Raw genomic sequence first — 15,296 nt, forward strand, 5'->3', positions numbered from 1 at the left:
ACTCCTACCCTGTGTCTGTCTTGCCAGAGTAGCTCCTGCGCGACTGGGCGGGCGGACAGCTGGGACTCTGCCCCCCTCCTACATCTCCTGTCCCGCGGAGGCCGGGGCGGGGAGGAGCCGGGCTGGGGGCGGCCTGGCAGGAAGCAGCGCGTACCTTCCGCTGCAGGAGGAGCAGGTGGCTACAGTGCGGGCCGGGGCCCCCAGGCTTCCTGTGTGTGCGCCCGCCCGCTACTGTTTCTTGTCGGAGCTCGTTGGGCCATCCGGCGGCCCGGCCCGGCCCCATGGCCCAGACCCCCGACGGCATATCCTGTGAGCTGCGAGGTAAGCGCTGGCCCTTCCCGCGTACTTGGCTCCAAAGCCAGAAGCCCATCCAGCGTCCCGGAGCACCTGCAAACAGTTCTCTCTGCTTCTCGGAAGTGTTTGGTGCCCCCACATCCACTCCACTCCTTCCTTACTGGCCCATAGATGAGCCCAGGCCAGAAGCCTGGTGCAGACCATGGGCCTGAGTTGACCTTCCCAGGAGGACCAAAGTCACCCAGCAGGCTGCCATTCCACAGGCGAGATCACCAGATTCCTGTGGCCCAAGGAGGCTGAGCTGCTGCTGAAAACCTGGCTACCAGAACGGGAGGGTGCTGAGCGAGGTCATGTCTTGGTATGGCAGGGGGCAGAGCTCGGGAGGGCCACTGGGGCCCAGGAAAATAGAGTCCTTGTCCTGCCCAGGGGGTGAGACACTCTCTTCCCCCAGGCACTGCTACGATGGAGAGCCTACCTGCTCCACACCTGCCTTCCCCTGAGGGTGAGTGCCAGGGGCTAACCACCACCCCTCACCCCTTGCCCTCCAGCAGCTTTTTTGATGAGGGCTGCCTCCGCTGAGTTGTCTGTGCTCTGTGGGCTCTGCCCTGCCAATAGCACTGAGCTCCCCACAGCAAGCAGGGCTGGCTCTGAACTCTGGACTGCACGGAGGACTGGGGTCCCAGAAGGGCAGGGCTAAGGCCTTGGTTCCAGCTGATTCAGGCACTCCATAGGTGGACTGCACATTCAGCTACCTGGAGGTCCAGGCCATGGCACTGCAGGAGACACCCCCTCAGGTGAGACACCTGGTACCCCACCACAGCCTGCAGCCTGGTCTTTGCCTCCTTTTCCACCTGCCCCCACACATGGAGCCCAACCCAGCAGCCCTCCCTCCCCAGGTCACTTTTGAGCTAGAGTCTCTGCCTGAGCTGGTCCTGGAGTTTGCTGGTGTAGCTGCCCTGGAACAGCTGGCCCAGCACATTGCTGCAGCCATCAAGAAGGTCTTCCCTCGCTCGAACCTTGGGTGAGGCCAGACAACTACAAGGGACCAGCAGGAAAGGAGGGCAGCAGGGGGTGCTCTGAATGACGCAAGTGGGTTGCCTCCCATCCTAGGGGCTACAAGTCCCCTGCCCCCTTTTCCCTTATCCCCCTCCCCAGGAAGCTATTCCGGAAGCCCACATCCTCCTCCATGCTGGCTCGGCTAGAGAGAAGCAGCCCCTCCGAAGACACCTTGCCCAGCAGCCCCTGTGGTAAGGACCAAGAAAAGGGCACACAGAACTTTCAGCCTCCCCCCATCCTGCAGCCCCAGACCCCTGGATTGGGCGTCCCCCAAACTGAACAGTCACTCGAGGCACAGCCACCACCCAACTCGAGTCTGATCTTCCTCCATCTCTGACCTTTTGTCTCTCTCTTCTTCCTCATCCATTACACCCCTGGCACCTCCCCCAGGTGGCTTCTTGGAGACGTATGAGGCTCTGTGTGACTACAATGGCTTCCCTTTCCGAGAGGAGATTCAGTGGGTGAGAGTAGGGCCCTCCTTGTGGAGCTCTGGAGACATCTGACCCCCCACATGCATTGGGTCCCCTCTACCCTTTATGGCCCAAAGCCAGTTGGAGACACCTTCTTCCCATCCAGGATGTGGACACCATCTACCATCGTCAGGGCTGCCGCCACTTCAGCCTAGGCGACTTCAGCCATCTGGGCAGTCGGTGTGTGGCCTTCCAGGACTGGGAAGGGAAGGAGATCCCATGACCCACATTCCTGGGCCTCAGCCTCTCCATGGAGGGGGGTGGTGGGCCTAGGAGGACCCTGAGCCCTGCCCCTTCCCCTTCTCTCACCCAGCGACCTGGCGTTGAGTGTGGCTGCCCTGTCCTACAACCTGTGGTTCCAGTGCCTCTCCTGTGTGGACATGAAGCTGGTGAGAGTGTAGGGGCAGGGAGGAGCCAAGGGTGTGGTGGCCAGGGTGCAGCTCATTGAGCCTCCACTTTGGTTCTCAGAGCCTTGAGGTCTCGGAACAGATTCTGCACATGATGAGTCAATCGTCCCACCTGGAGGAGCTAGTGCTAGAGAACTGTGGCCTGAGGGGGTAAGGGGGAAAGGGTAGGGCTTGGAGACAGGAGTCTGGGGGCTTGGGTTTGGGCTTGGGAGGCTAGTGGCCTGGGGAGGAGATGGGAATCCAGGGTCAGAGTCTCACACCTGGGGTCTCGTCCCCAGAGACTTTGTCCGGCGACTGGCCCAGGCACTGGCAGGGCACTCGAGCTCTGCCCTCCGGGAGCTTAGCCTGGCGGGGAACCTGCTGGATGATCGAGGTACGGATGAACCTAGGGACCCCCAGGAGGCTGGTGCTAGAGGAGGTGAGAGCCACACAGCTGCCCCCATTCCCCAGGCATGGCTGCTCTCAGCAGACACCTAGAGTATCGTCCTGGAGCCCTGAGGAAACTCAGCCTAGCGCAGACAGGGTTGACAGCTCGAGGTAGGTGGGGTGGTCAGAGCGGGGAGAGGAGGTGAATCCGCCTGATTGCTGAGCCACTCTCTCCACCACAGGAATGAGGTCTCTGGGCCGGGCACTGGCTTCCAATGTGGCCTTTGACTCTGCCCTGACCCACTTGGATCTTTCCGGGAACCCTGGGGCGCTGGGGTCCTCGGAGGACAGTGGGGTGAGTGGCTGTCTTTAGGGCCAATGATTGGGGGCGCTGCAGACAGTGGGATGTCAGGAAGCTCTTGGTGAGGTGATCCCTGACTCCCTCCCTCCCACGCCCATCCTCCCACCAGGGCCTCTATAGTTTCCTGAGCCGTCCTAATGTTCTGATGTTCCTGAATCTCGCGGGCACCGACACCGCCCTGGACACTGTGAGAGGGTGGTCAGTGGGGGGATGATCGGTAGGGCCGGTGGCCGGGCCCGAGACCTGAGGGTAGACCCGTGGTGGGGAGGAGGGGGGCTCAATCTATCGCCGGTGTAGCCTACACACTCTTCCCGCAGCTCTTCGCAGCGCTGGCCGGCGGCTGCTGCACTAGCCTCAGCCACCTGGACGCCTCGAGGAACGTCTTCTCCCGCACGTAAGGGGGGCGGGTCCGGGCGGGGTAGGGGGAGACGGCGGGGAGCCGCCTCCTTGCGCCCGGAAGCCCACTCCTCCCGCTCTCCCACCCCAGGAAGTCCCGGGCTGCGCCCGACGCGCTCCAACTCTTCCTCAGCCGTGCGGAGACGCTTCGGCACCTGGGCCTGGCGGGCTGTAAGCTGCCGCCCGACGCGCTCAGGTCAGTGTCGCTTCCTACGGTTACGCCCCGGCGTGTGCGGCCACCACCCAGGCCGGGGCCCCAGAGCTTCACCCCGCTCCTATCGCCCCCTCGACCTTCCGGTATCCTGCTCCTTCCTTCTTGCTATTCGTTCGCGCCCTGGGGCCCCCTTTCCCAGCTCCCGCCACCCCTTGTGACATCCTCTCCCAGGGCCCTTTTGGAAGGCCTTGCGCTAAACACGCACACGGGCGACCTGCATCTGGACCTCAGCGCTTGTGAGGTGAGCGCCCGGCCCGAGACGTGATCAGGCAGTGGGCGCACGCGGAGTGGGGCCGCGAGGCGGTGAGCGCCGGCCATTGGGCGCCTGAGCCTCTGCACCTGTGGCCTGTCGGTCTGAGCTTGTTTCACCTTCCACCTTCAGCTGCGTTCAGCGGGCGCTCAGGTGATACAGGACTTAGTGTGCGACGCCGGCGCAGTGAGCTCCCTGGATCTGGCGGATAATGGTGAGGCTGCCCGCAAACCCACCCTCCCACTGCCCAACCAGTTCCCACCTCATCCCCAGCCTCGCCGTATGCGTGATCCGAGCCACCCCTAGGCTTCGGCTCAGACATGGTGACTCTGGTGCTGGCCATCGGGAGGAGTCGGTCCCTGCGACATGTGGCACTTGGAAGGAACTTCAACGTCCGGTGCAAGTGAGTCCCCATCCCACTCCCGGGCCTCCCAGACAGCACCCCACCACCCCACCCAGGTCCTTCCAAACCGCGGCCCCTGCCCCACAGGGAGACCCTGGACGACGTCCTGCACCGGATTGTCCAGCTCATGCAGGATGATGACTGTGTGAGTTCTTGGGACAATGTGGGATCCTCAGGCAATGGACCCCTGTGACTCCTGCTCCCTCAGACTCTGTAACTTGCCCTCCTTGCTGACCGCTTTTCTTAACTGCAGCCCCTACAGTCTCTGTCGGTGGCTGAGTCGCGGCTGAAGCTGGCCTCCAGCGTCCTGCTCCGGGCCCTGGGCACGAATCCTAACCTGACGGCGCTGGATATCAGCGGCAACGCCATGGGGGATACCGGCGCCAAGATGCTGGCCAAGGCACTTCGGGTCAACACTAGGCTCCGGTGGGCGGGGTCGGAGGGGGGAAGAGTGCGTGGTGCGGGGAGGGTGGGGGGGGGGAGCTTACTGGGCTAAGGGGCGGGGCTGAATGTGGAGGAACAAATGCTGCGGCCTGTGTGCGAGGCGAATGGACGAGGCCAGCGGGTTGGGTGGAGCTTGTGGAGCTCCGCCCTTGACTGAAGCCCGGCCTGGCCCAGGTCTGTCGTCTGGGACCGGAACCACACGTCTGCTCTGGGCCTGCTGGACGTAGCGCAGGCCCTGGAGCAGAACCGCAGCCTAAAGGCCATGCCTCTGCCACTGAACGACGTGGCCCAGGCACATCGCAGCCGCCCGGAAATGACCACACGTGCAGTGCATCAGGTGTGGGTCCCTCTCCTCCCTTGCCCTGCTCTGCTTGGTAGCCCCGCTTCCTACCACTTCTCAATATCCCTTGTCCCCAGATCCAAGCCTGTCTTTTGAGGAATAACCGTGCGGACCATGCCTCTTCTGACCGCACTTGCTGTCCGCAGCCACCGGGTCTGGTCTCCGACCCTTCAGAGCAGGTTAGTGTCCCCTTCCATAACCTTGAGTAGGCACAGGAGGTAGGGAATGGGATGAGCTTTGGCCCTCGAGATCCTCTGAGTTTGAGGGTCTGACTTTCTTGGGGCTAGGGTGCCTGAATTATGCTGTCCCGGACAAGTCCCTCTTCTTGGTAGCTCCCCCAAATAACACCCCTGGATGCCTTTTAAAAGCATTTAAATAGGGTCTCCTGTTCAAGATGGGAGCTATTTTGAAATCCTCCCTTAATCCTACCGGCCCCCTACCCCCCACCCCAGGTGATTATAGCCTCATGTATGGACTTCCTGCTCACAGGGCTCTTCTGCCCTCTCCACCCACCTCTGCTGGGGCCAAACTCAGCGACACTTTTTCTGGTTTCATCTCCCTCTGCTACCTTACCTTTGTGAGATCCCTCCACCCATCTGTTCTCAAATCCCAGGCTTTAGAGCTCAGGCATCTCAACCCAGACATCCTTCAGGGGCTTCACATTCTACAGATTTTCAAGTGATCTCATCACCTTGCACAACGTCTTCTCTCTATCCTGGAACCCAATCTCAATGGTGCCCACACTCACCAAGTGTTGTGGACAGAGGTTTGGACCAGGTCTCTCCAGGCCACATTAGAGCCCCCACAGACCTCCTTAGTCCTCCCTCTGCTAACTTTCACACACACTGATCCTTACCCCCACCCTAACTATCTCTTGCTCCGCCTGGTCTTTCATCTATGGCTCCTCACAACCATTTCTTTTTTTTAATGTTTATTTTTGAGAGAGAGAACAGGGGAGGTGCAGAGAGAGAGAGAGAGAGAGAGAGAGAGAGAGAAAGAATCCCAAGAGAAAGAATCTGACGGTGCAAAGCCTGACTAGGGTTGTGATCCCACGAACAATGAGATCATGACCTGAACCAAAATCAAGAGTTGGCTGCTTAACCGACTGAGCCACACAGGCACCCCACCTCACTCCCATTTCTGCCCACCACTAAGTCTGTCTTCTATGTGGATGATAAGCAGATCAAGCTTCTAAAATACAGACATGACTAACAGCTCCTTTTTTTCCTATTCAGGACAATTAGGGAGTATATATAAAGTCTCTAAAATGAACCAAAGGAGACACTGCTTGCCCTCCTTGAACAGATAGGTTTCCTAAGTGACTGGCCTGATGGGATTGGCTTCAGGACCTTACCACCCTGTTGGAGACACTGGGAAGGAGGCAGAGTCTGGGGGGCTGGGAGGGGACTAAGATCGGACTGATTCTTGATGCATCCCCCCCAGGAAGTGAACGAACTGTGTCAGTCAGTGCAGGAGCATGTAGAGCTACTGGGCTGTGGGGCTGGACCCCAGGGTGAAGCTGCTGTGCACCAGGCTGAGGATGCCATCCAAAATGCCAACTTCTCTCTCAGTGTGAGTACTCCCCTCCCCACCACTGCAAAAAGACCCTCCCCCACTTAATCAGGTGTCAACTTGCAACTCCTTCTCCTCCTTGGCCTCCAGATTCTCCCAATTCTGTATGAGGCTGGAAGCTCCCCAAGTCATCAGTGGCAGCTGCGGCAAAAGCTAGAGGGCCTCCTGGGACAGGTGGGCGAGGTCTGCCGTAAAGATATTCAAGTAAGATGGTATCCTAGCCCCAACCCCATCTCCACCTCCATAATAGGCTTGACCCCTATCCCATAGGTTTGACTGTGATATTCCTTGAATCACTGTTCTGTGAGGGTTGGAGCTTCAGGCCACACCCTCCATGTTCTGATCTTTACCCAGGATTTCACTCAGGCTACATTGGACACAACAAGGAGCCTCTGCCCACAGATGCTACAGGGACCCAGGTGGAGGGAGCAGCTAGAGGGGGTTCTGGTGGGCTCAAGGGGCCTCCCAGAACTGCTCCCAGAGCACCTGCTGCAAGATGCCTTCACTAGGCTCCGGTAAGCTGGATGGGACTGGGCTAAACTGGACTAGACAGGACTGGGCATAGATAGCACACTAATCTTTGCTCTCTCTTGCTCTCAGGGATATGCGGTTGTCAGTCACGGGGACCTTGGCAGAGAGCATTGTGGCTCAGGCCTTGGAGGGGCTGAATGCAGCCCGTGATCGGCTGGTGAGGGAGAATTGTGCATGCAGGCATGTGCATGCGTGCACAGGCACACATACACACACAGTGACCTGGCCACTGCCTTGCAGGGGTTCTTTAATGTCTTCTGGGGTCATATAGCCCAGGGTTATTTCAGGGTTTCCTTAGCACTGATGGGACTATGGCTGAGGCCCTACCTGCCCATCTTTAGGGTGCCTTATTGCAGGTGGAGAGTCTGGCTCAGCAGGCAACAGTGACAGTGCCTCCTGCCATACCAGCACTGGATGGAGGTGAGCCCAGCCCCCTTGGGCCTGGGGAATTGGAAGGTCTTTTCTTCTCTGAGGAGGTGAGGGAAAAGCAGAAGGATGGAGAGGAACAGAAGGTAGGTGGTTCCAGAAATTTGGAAGGCAGGGAGGCAGCTCCCCTGGTTCCCAGGCTGAGTTTCTGCCCTCCCCACCCAGCATGACAGTCCTCCACAGAAATGGCCTGAGTCCAGCCAATGTTTTCACCTGGTCCTCTCCACTCACAGTAAGTCGGTCTGGGGGAAAGGGAGTTAACCAGGTTGAGCTGAAGGTCCTCCATTAGATCTGGGGACGTAGACACATGGTCACATTCATTTAGTCTTGTCCTAGGAACTACCTGACCCTTGACTGAGCCAGGCCAGGTTCCCCATGCAGACTTGCAGGTTGGGGTCTACTGTGGTCAGCATGGAGCAGGACCTGAGCAGACCAGGATCTACTCTCCATTCGTCTCCCCCGCCCCTTTCCCTACCCCCAGGATGCGCATGCTTGGCGGCAGCGCAGAGCCGCGCCGCTCGGGGCCGCGCTCAGCACCACGGACAGCGGCGACGGGGGGAGGGGCGGGCGTGGGGGGGTGGGGGTGGCGTAGTCGGGCCCCTCCCCGCGCCCTGGGCGGGTCCCCCGCCGCCCCAGCGCCGCTGCTGCCGCCACCACCTCCCCAGGCTTGCTCCTCGGTACTCCTCTGGTGCTCTCCCTTTAGGTGCTGCTGAGGAACCGGAGCCCGAGCTGGCGGCTCCGGGGGAAGATGCAGAGCCGCAGGCGGGGCCTTCTGCCCGTGGCTCTCCGAGCCCTGCCACCCCGGGTCCCCAGGCCGGCCCACTGCCTTGCATGGACCTGCCACCCTCTGGGGAACCCTTACGCCATCCGACCCGGGCCCGGCCGCGGCCGCGGCGCCAGTACCACCACCGTCCGCCACCGGGGGGCCCCCAGGTGAGTGCCCTTCCCCCATTCCAGAGCTCGTGGAACTGGGGGGTCACGGGTGCCTCATTTGTTTCTCAGGAGAGAAGCAGCTAGGGAGGTGGGTTGTCGGGACTCAAGAGTACTTGGTCGTGCTGCCGAATCTTGGCTTATTCCTGGCCATCCCTTCCCCAGGCCATTCCCATGCAGGGTCATGAGCGTGTGGATTTAATTTGGGGTACATCTCAGTTTAGAACTGCATCTTAGGTTGGCCCTTTGCATGAACGGATATGCGAGAGAGGGTGTCCATCTTATCCTCCCTCTCCCAGGGTTACTCAAAGATCCTGGGCCCCCTGGCTGCGGGGACAATCCTGCATCTACTGCACGTCCAGTAGTTGTTTATGTGGGGAGATGTTCTGTGTGGGCTGGGTACTGGTGGGGACAGTGGACACAGGGTAGAAGGCAGGCAGGAGTTGGCTTGAGGCCCCCCAGAGGGTCTGACGCAGCAGCAGGAGCCGCTGAGCTGCCAGCAGGCCGGGTGGGGTGGGGGTGGAGGGTACTGCAGGGAACTGTTTGGAGCAGAGAGGGTAGCAAATGGGAACGTGTGACCCAGGAGCCTGTAGGTTTTAGCCTGCTGGTGACAGGATGGTTCCGGGTGTCGATACTCCATGGGACAAGAACAGGTGTGGGCTGAGTGTGTGTGTCCAGGGCCAGCTTCTGATTAGGGGATATGTGAAACCATCTCTGCCCACCAGTTGGACAGCAGGAATGTTTGTCAGTAGCCCCCTAAGGTCACTGCAGCTCCCAGGTACAGAAGTTGCCCAGGCTAGGCTGCTTATCAAGGGGTGGAGAGAATATATGGTTGTGCTCAGTCCTCACCCTATGGTGTCCCCCAGGTGCTCCCAGCCCTGCCGCAGGAAGGGAATGGACTCAGTGCCCGCGTGGACGAAGGCGTGGAGGAATTCTTCTCCAAAAGGCTGATCCAGCAGGATAGCCTGTGAGTGAGGGGCAGTTGTATGGGGTGGGAGAAGGTGGGATGGTCTGTCTGCTTTGCCACTCACTGCCAGCTGTTCCCACAGCTGGGTTCCTGAAGAGGACTCAGCCAATGAAGGGGGTACCACCCCTGTCCCCCGTACACTGAGAAAGAAGCTGGGTACCCTGTTTGCCTTTAAGAAGCCTCGTTCAACCCGGGGGTCACGGCCTGATCTAGAGACCAGCCCTGGGGCAGCTCCCCGTACTCGAAAGACCACACTTGGAGACCTGTTGCGGCCACCATCCCGCCCCGGTCGTGGGGAGGAGCCTGGTGGAGCTGAGGGGGGCACCAGCAGCCCAGACCCGGCCCATAGGAGCCGGCCTCGTTACACCCGGGAAAGCAAGGCCTATTCAATGATACTACTACCTGCTGAGGAGGAGGAAACACTGGGCACCAGACCTGACAAGGTAGGCCTGGTGACAAGGGGTGAGGGCTCTGCTAGGACTGAGGCAATGGGCTCTCTCCTACTTGGGCTTCTGTGTTCTCAGCGGCGGCCCCTGGAGCGGGGAGACACAGAGCTGGCCCCATCCTTTGAACAGCGGGTACAAGTGATGCTGCAGAGGATTGGTGTGAGCAGAAGCAGCGGGAGTGCTGAAGGCAAGAGGAAGCAAGTAAGTTGGGAGGGACACAAGTGCAAAGTGAGGGGGCAGGCGACATGTGGCTTGTGGCAATCTGTGGGTGACATATGTGACCAGAAGGAGGCTCATGACACACAGACAGCTCTGTCAGTTCCACCCCCTCCCCCTCAGAACAGTCATCAGAGTCCACCTTTCTTCCTTCTTGGCTTCTGCCCTGGTCATTGGACTGGGGTGGTCCTTTTTCTGTAGATCTAACAGAACTCTGACCTTGTCACCTGCATTTGAAACAGCAAGTCTTCCAGGTACTTCCTCTCAAGACACTGCCCTGCCTCCTAATCCTGCCCCAAGGCCTCAGCCCTTGTCACTTCTTTCATCTCATCACCCTGCCACATGTTCCTGTGTCAGGAACTCCTCCCTGGCTACTTCTAGCCTCTCATCGCCACCTGTGGGTTACATGAGCTTCCTCTTCATCCATCCCTGCATCTCCTGGTGGGCATTTAGTAGTGGTTACAAGAACAAGGCTAGAGTGAAGACAGGACAGGACTGAGCTCGATTTCCCTGTTTCCTACAGAGCAAGGATGGAGAGATCAAGAAGGCTGGCTCGGATGGTAAGTGGGATCCTGTGCTATGGCAGTACATTTTTGGTGAAGGAGCTGTCCTTAGATATAGTCCCCAAGGTACTTGCTGTTCTGGGGGAAGAGGGGAAGAGGCCAGGTTTTTCTTCCCCTCACTCCCAAAGGCTGGTGCCTGAACCCCCAGCCCCTTGCAGGTGACATTATGGACAGTTCCACAGAGGCCCCTCCCATCTCAATCAAGTCCCGCACCCACTCCGTGTCGGCTGGTGAGTAAGGGCCACTGTGTGTGTTGGGGGACATGCAAAGATAGGAGGGGGTCAGACCACTGGTTAGGCTCACACCCTTCTCCCTGTAGACCCCTCATGCAGACCTGGTCCAGGGATCCAAGGTCCGGAGTCCACCACCTGGAAGACACTAGGACAGCAGCTGAATGCAGAGCTCAGGGGCCGCGGTTGGGGCCAACAGGATGGTCCAGGCCCCCCCTCCCCTTGTCCCAGCCCCAGTCCACGAAGAACCAGCCCCTCCCCTGACAGCCTGGTCCTCCCAGAGGACCCTTGCTTGGGCCCTAGGAACGAAGGTAAGCAGGCACCTAGCCCCCACCCCAATACTGGGCTGGGGACCCTGACGGTGGAGGGGGAAGCAAGGGCTGGAGTGGGGAAAGCTGTTGAGACCATACCCTGATACCCTGGCCTCCCCCAGATGGCCAGCTGAGGCCGAGGCCTCTCTCGGCAGGGCGACGAGCAGTGTCTGTGCATGAGGACCAGCTCCAGACCCCTGCTGGTGAGGGGGAACACCTCCCTGTGTGCTTGAGTGCAGGAGGAGATGGGGAGGGTAGACTCCATGGCTCCCTTTGTGGTTTTGGTCCTTGGAGGGGGCCACCAATAGTGTAAGGGGTTGAGAAGTTAGGGAGCCAGAAGGCCAGGAGCACGGGTCTGACAAGCCCTTCCCACTAGTCCTGGCTCCACCTCCAGGAGAACAGCTTTTGCCAGGGGTGGGAGGATGCAGGGGAAGGAGGTGGCTCTGAAGCCAACAGTGTGTGTTCACACACGCACTGGAGGTGGGAGAGAACGCTTGGGGACAGGCAGCAAGCCCCTAGCAACCTCCTCCCCTGCCAAGTGTTTCTGTGTCTTTCAGAACGGCCCCTGCGGTTGCAGCGCTCCCCTGTTCTCAAGCGGAGGCCAAAGCCTGAGGCACCCTCATCTCCAGGCCTAGGTGAGAGGAAGCTAGGGCCAGTTGGGAGGGTGGCAGGACTGCTCAGTCCAGTCCTGATCCCTCCTCTCCCTTCCTCCTTCCCTTGCAGGATCTGGCCTTGGAGCCCAACCTCTGCCCCCACAGCCCACAGAGCCCTCTAGTCCTGAGCAGAAGCCACCCTCCCCAGCCACAGACCAAAGAGGCGGCGGCCCCAACCCCTGACCCTCTCCTTTTCCTGCCGCATGAGATTATTTTATTAAAAAACTCGAAGCAGAGTGGGGAGTACTTTTGGTTTATCCCCAGCCATGGACCTGTGTGCACACATCTTCCCACATGTTCACATGACCCCTCACACCTGGGTGAGCTCAGACTCCAGCTGTGGCTCCATCAGAAGGTGCAAGGCCCAGGCCACAAGCTGGGGAGGAAGCCTGGGAAAAGAACCATGGCTGTAGGTCAATGGAGACTGGGCCTGGTGACCAAAAGAGTAGGGGCAGCCCCAGGCACTCACCTGACAGCTTGCACCTGGGCACAGAGGGAGGTGCAGGGTGGCTCATACTCATATTGGAAGGCAGAACCATCACGATGCTTCTTTGGAGGGTCCTGAAGGTGGTGTGGTATCTGGAGAGGGGCCTACAAGGACCCCTAACCCCATCTAATGCTACTCCCCACCCCCACTCCCAGCTCCACCCAAGACCCATCCCATTCTACTATCCAGTTGTAGAGAGGCTATACTCACCCGAACAGGGCTGGACTCCAGGGCTCCTGTGGTCGTTTTTGTCCTTGGAGAGTGTTGCCGGTTCTTGGGGGGCAATCCTAGCTCCTTGAACTCCAAGTTAGGTTTCTGGGACCTGGTCACAATGGCCTGACGTGGACTGGGTACATGACCAAGGGGTGAGAGACTTGGGGCACAGCTCAGGAGTGGGGATCTGGCTCCACGGCTAGGGTGTATGGAACGGGGGGGCAGGGGGCCAGGGGCTGAACAGATGGCTGGCACAGGCCGGGAGCTGCCCTTCTGCACTGGGTCTGAAGCAGCCAAGGACAGGGCAGGCAGAAGGCTGATGCTGGCACCGCTTTCCTCAGAGGACATGTGGCCGGGTAAAGCAGGGGTTCCTGGAGAGGAGGGCACCGACTGTGGGCACAGCCCTCTCAGTGGCTCATTAGCTTAGGCAGGCCAACAGGGATTGTGTTCATCCCCCCACCTGGCTGATAGCAGTGAATGCCTGTGGCCTGCGCACCACCTTACCTGAGGACGTAGGTGAGGAAGGAGAGATCAGGGTCAGCGATAGGTCCTCCAGAGCTGGGTCTGGTGGGGGCAGCTCAGGGTCTGAGGGTCAGGGGGAGCTTATTAGCACTGTGGGCACTAGGTCCCCAGGTACTCCCATCTTGACCTCTCCAGTCCTTCTTACCCTGTGTCCTCTGACCTGGGCCCAGAGAGCTCAGAACTCGCTGGTCATTCTCAGAGATGTGCAGCCATGAGCTGGGGACAGTGTACACAGCTTCTCCCTGTGGGCATAAACTCTCAGCCTAGCCCTTGTTCAACTCCTCTGACATTTCCCAGGGGGAGCCCCAGACTGACCGTGGTCGTATGGTGGGAGGAGGTCCAGCGGGTAAGAGGGGGTGCTGTGTAAGGGCCTGCCAGCATCAGACAGCTCTCAGCCAGGTGCACTAACGCCCCCCGATGCTCCTGGTCCTCCTGCACCTCATCCAGAAGTTGGGACAGTGAAAGGCCTGAGGGCAGGGGACCAGAGGATGGGCCAAAACTTAAGAAAGGCAGGGTGGGTAGGAAGAAAAGCTTACTAAAGAAGCAAGAGGTGATGGCTGGGGAGGTCACTCTACAGGGAGTTAGGGTCATTGGCCAACCCCTGTAAATACCTGCACTGGGGGAGATGGACTCTGAAAGGTGCTCCCTATAGAAACAGAGAGGACAAGCCTGAGGAACAATCCTGAGGCCTGTCTGCACACATTTGCCCTTGACAGAGCCACACTCGGCCCCAGAGCCCAACCCTCTACTCACTCCAAACAGTCATAGAGCTTTTTCTGCACATCCGGGTCTTGGTTGCTGGGGGAAAAAAAAAGGGAGGTAGTTGGCAATGTTTCCAGCGGCCTAAGCCCTCCCACCCAAAAGACCTACACCAAAGTCAGCGAGGCCTGAGTAGAGAGAACAGCCGGTGGGGGGAGGCATCACTTACCAACCAATCACCCGTTCCCGGGGCTGCTCAGTGGGCAGCAGGCTGAAGCGGTTCACCTGGAGGTAGAACTCCGCGGGCTGAAGGATTTAATTAAGGGACGGGTCTTAGGAGTTGTCACGAAGAGGCTCATTAACCCACCCAAACCAGCCTCACCACTCACCGCGCCGCCTTGGGCGACTTGGACGCGGACCCCACAATCCTGCAGCAGCAGCAGCCGGCCTTCTGCCCCTCGGAAGCCGAACTCCTTCTCCTCCCTGCGGCAAGCGGCAAGCACGACCCTCACGGCCACGGCCCGGCCCGCCTGCGGCCCTCCCACCTCCGCCTCGCGCACTCCCACTAGACTCCGATTTCCCCAGACCCCGCGGCTCCTCTCTCACCAATCCGAGGCGTCCAGGGTCTCCCACGTCACTAGGCATCGGACACTGTGGGTCCCGTCAGACACAAGCAGTGTGGCCGCGACATCAGACGAGTCAGGGGCGCGGGACGGGCCCGGAGCCTCGGCCTCTCGTAGCACCTGACGGCGTCGACCGGCGTCAATCCCACCGCCCTCGGGCCCTGCCCTGGTCTCTGAGAAGGGTGGCGGGACTCACCTCTAGCAGCTGCCCCGCCTGCGGACTTGAGAGGGTATCTGACCCCAGGACCAGCTCTCGAATCCAGGGCCGCAGGACCAAGCTCCCCGAGCCTGCCATTCCCGGGATGCACCTAGTGGAGCACCACCAGCCTGGGTTTCCCGCGGACGCCGCGGCCCCGCCTCTCGTCGGAAGAGGAAGCGCACCGTGGCTGGGCGGAACCTAAGGTCGAGGCCACGCCCAAATGCGTGTCCGCGCGTGCGCACGAGCCCGTGTTGTTCGGCTATTTGCGGGCAGATTCTTGTTGGGAAGATTGGATGCCAACCTGCTTGGTCTTACCAGGGTATCTCCGAGCAGGGGCCCGGCGTTTGGGCCATTCGTCAAGACTTCTGTGGCACCGGCCGGGCTGGCTCGAATGGAGAGGGAGGGATCTAGGGCTTCAGGCTGCGGCCAGGAGTGGTCAAGCGAGTTGGCCCAAAGCCACTTCACCTTGTGAACCGAAGAGTTGAGCAAATATTTATTATGGCTTAGTTTCTCCTCTAAAACGTGCAGTCTTATAAGGCCAGTAGAAGTAACAGTACACAGACTACACTCAGTAAATGTCACTTCCCCCACCCCTTCCCTCTGATTGGCCACGCCCCGCCCCCAGGGTCCAGAGACTTGCGCACCGTAGCGTAATGACGTAAGAGCAAAAGAAGACGCCTCCATCCCCATCTCCGTTTCCTAGGAAA

General features: G+C 59.7%; 2 protein-coding genes across 12 annotated transcripts; one reads left to right on the forward strand and one right to left on the reverse strand.

Annotated features, from left to right (window-relative positions):
• The first annotated feature begins 32 nt into the window (after positions 1-32).
• CARMIL2 (capping protein regulator and myosin 1 linker 2) lies at positions 33-12,082 on the forward strand. Of its 8 annotated transcripts, XM_019455553.2 has the most exons (39): positions 155-321; positions 558-652; positions 746-796; positions 1,026-1,088; positions 1,191-1,315; positions 1,450-1,541; positions 1,741-1,811; positions 1,927-2,000; positions 2,134-2,209; positions 2,289-2,377; positions 2,506-2,600; positions 2,678-2,764; positions 2,836-2,948; positions 3,064-3,141; positions 3,272-3,348; positions 3,442-3,546; positions 3,736-3,805; positions 3,947-4,028; positions 4,121-4,217; positions 4,305-4,362; positions 4,471-4,643; positions 4,836-4,998; positions 5,079-5,180; positions 6,445-6,573; positions 6,664-6,777; positions 6,928-7,088; positions 7,174-7,261; positions 7,446-7,616; positions 7,696-7,762; positions 8,234-8,463; positions 9,327-9,427; positions 9,510-9,870; positions 9,952-10,074; positions 10,613-10,649; positions 10,781-10,882; positions 10,972-11,193; positions 11,316-11,396; positions 11,751-11,828; positions 11,917-12,082. In XM_019455553.2, exons 1-39 carry the CDS (start codon positions 282-284, stop codon positions 12,027-12,029), a joined length of 4,254 nt encoding a protein of 1,417 aa, XP_019311098.1. In that variant the 5' UTR covers positions 155-281; the 3' UTR covers positions 12,030-12,082. The 8 variants fall into 8 exon arrangements, 7 of the variants coding, with proteins under 7 accessions (XP_053762539.1, XP_053762538.1, XP_053762537.1 ...); XM_053906563.1 differs by having other exon boundaries at positions 151-321; positions 3,442-3,805; positions 11,349-11,396; XM_053906562.1 differs by having other exon boundaries at positions 152-321; positions 3,442-3,805; positions 6,664-6,747.
• Positions 12,038-15,176, reverse strand: ACD (ACD shelterin complex subunit and telomerase recruitment factor). Of its 4 annotated transcripts, none has more exons than XM_019455566.2 (13): positions 14,905-15,176; positions 14,587-14,698; positions 14,374-14,510; positions 14,157-14,250; positions 13,997-14,073; positions 13,822-13,866; positions 13,680-13,714; positions 13,384-13,535; positions 13,214-13,310; positions 13,051-13,131; positions 12,544-12,917; positions 12,316-12,407; positions 12,038-12,235 (listed from the first exon to the last, which is right to left on the reverse strand). In XM_019455566.2, exons 1-13 carry the CDS (start codon positions 14,940-14,942, stop codon positions 12,157-12,159), a joined length of 1,413 nt encoding a protein of 470 aa, XP_019311111.2. In that variant the 5' UTR covers positions 14,943-15,176; the 3' UTR covers positions 12,038-12,156. The 4 variants fall into 4 exon arrangements, with proteins under 4 accessions (XP_019311111.2, XP_019311110.2, XP_053762542.1 ...); XM_019455565.2 differs by having other exon boundaries at positions 12,316-12,437; XM_053906567.1 differs by having other exon boundaries at positions 12,316-12,437; positions 14,587-15,176.
• Between the last annotated feature and the right edge of the window lie 120 nt (positions 15,177-15,296).

This window comes from Panthera pardus, unplaced genomic scaffold, assembly GCF_024362965.1.
Source record: "Panthera pardus isolate Hobbes unplaced genomic scaffold, ASM2436296v1 HiC_scaffold_19, whole genome shotgun sequence".
Classification (NCBI taxonomy): domain Eukaryota; kingdom Metazoa; phylum Chordata; class Mammalia; order Carnivora; family Felidae; genus Panthera; species Panthera pardus.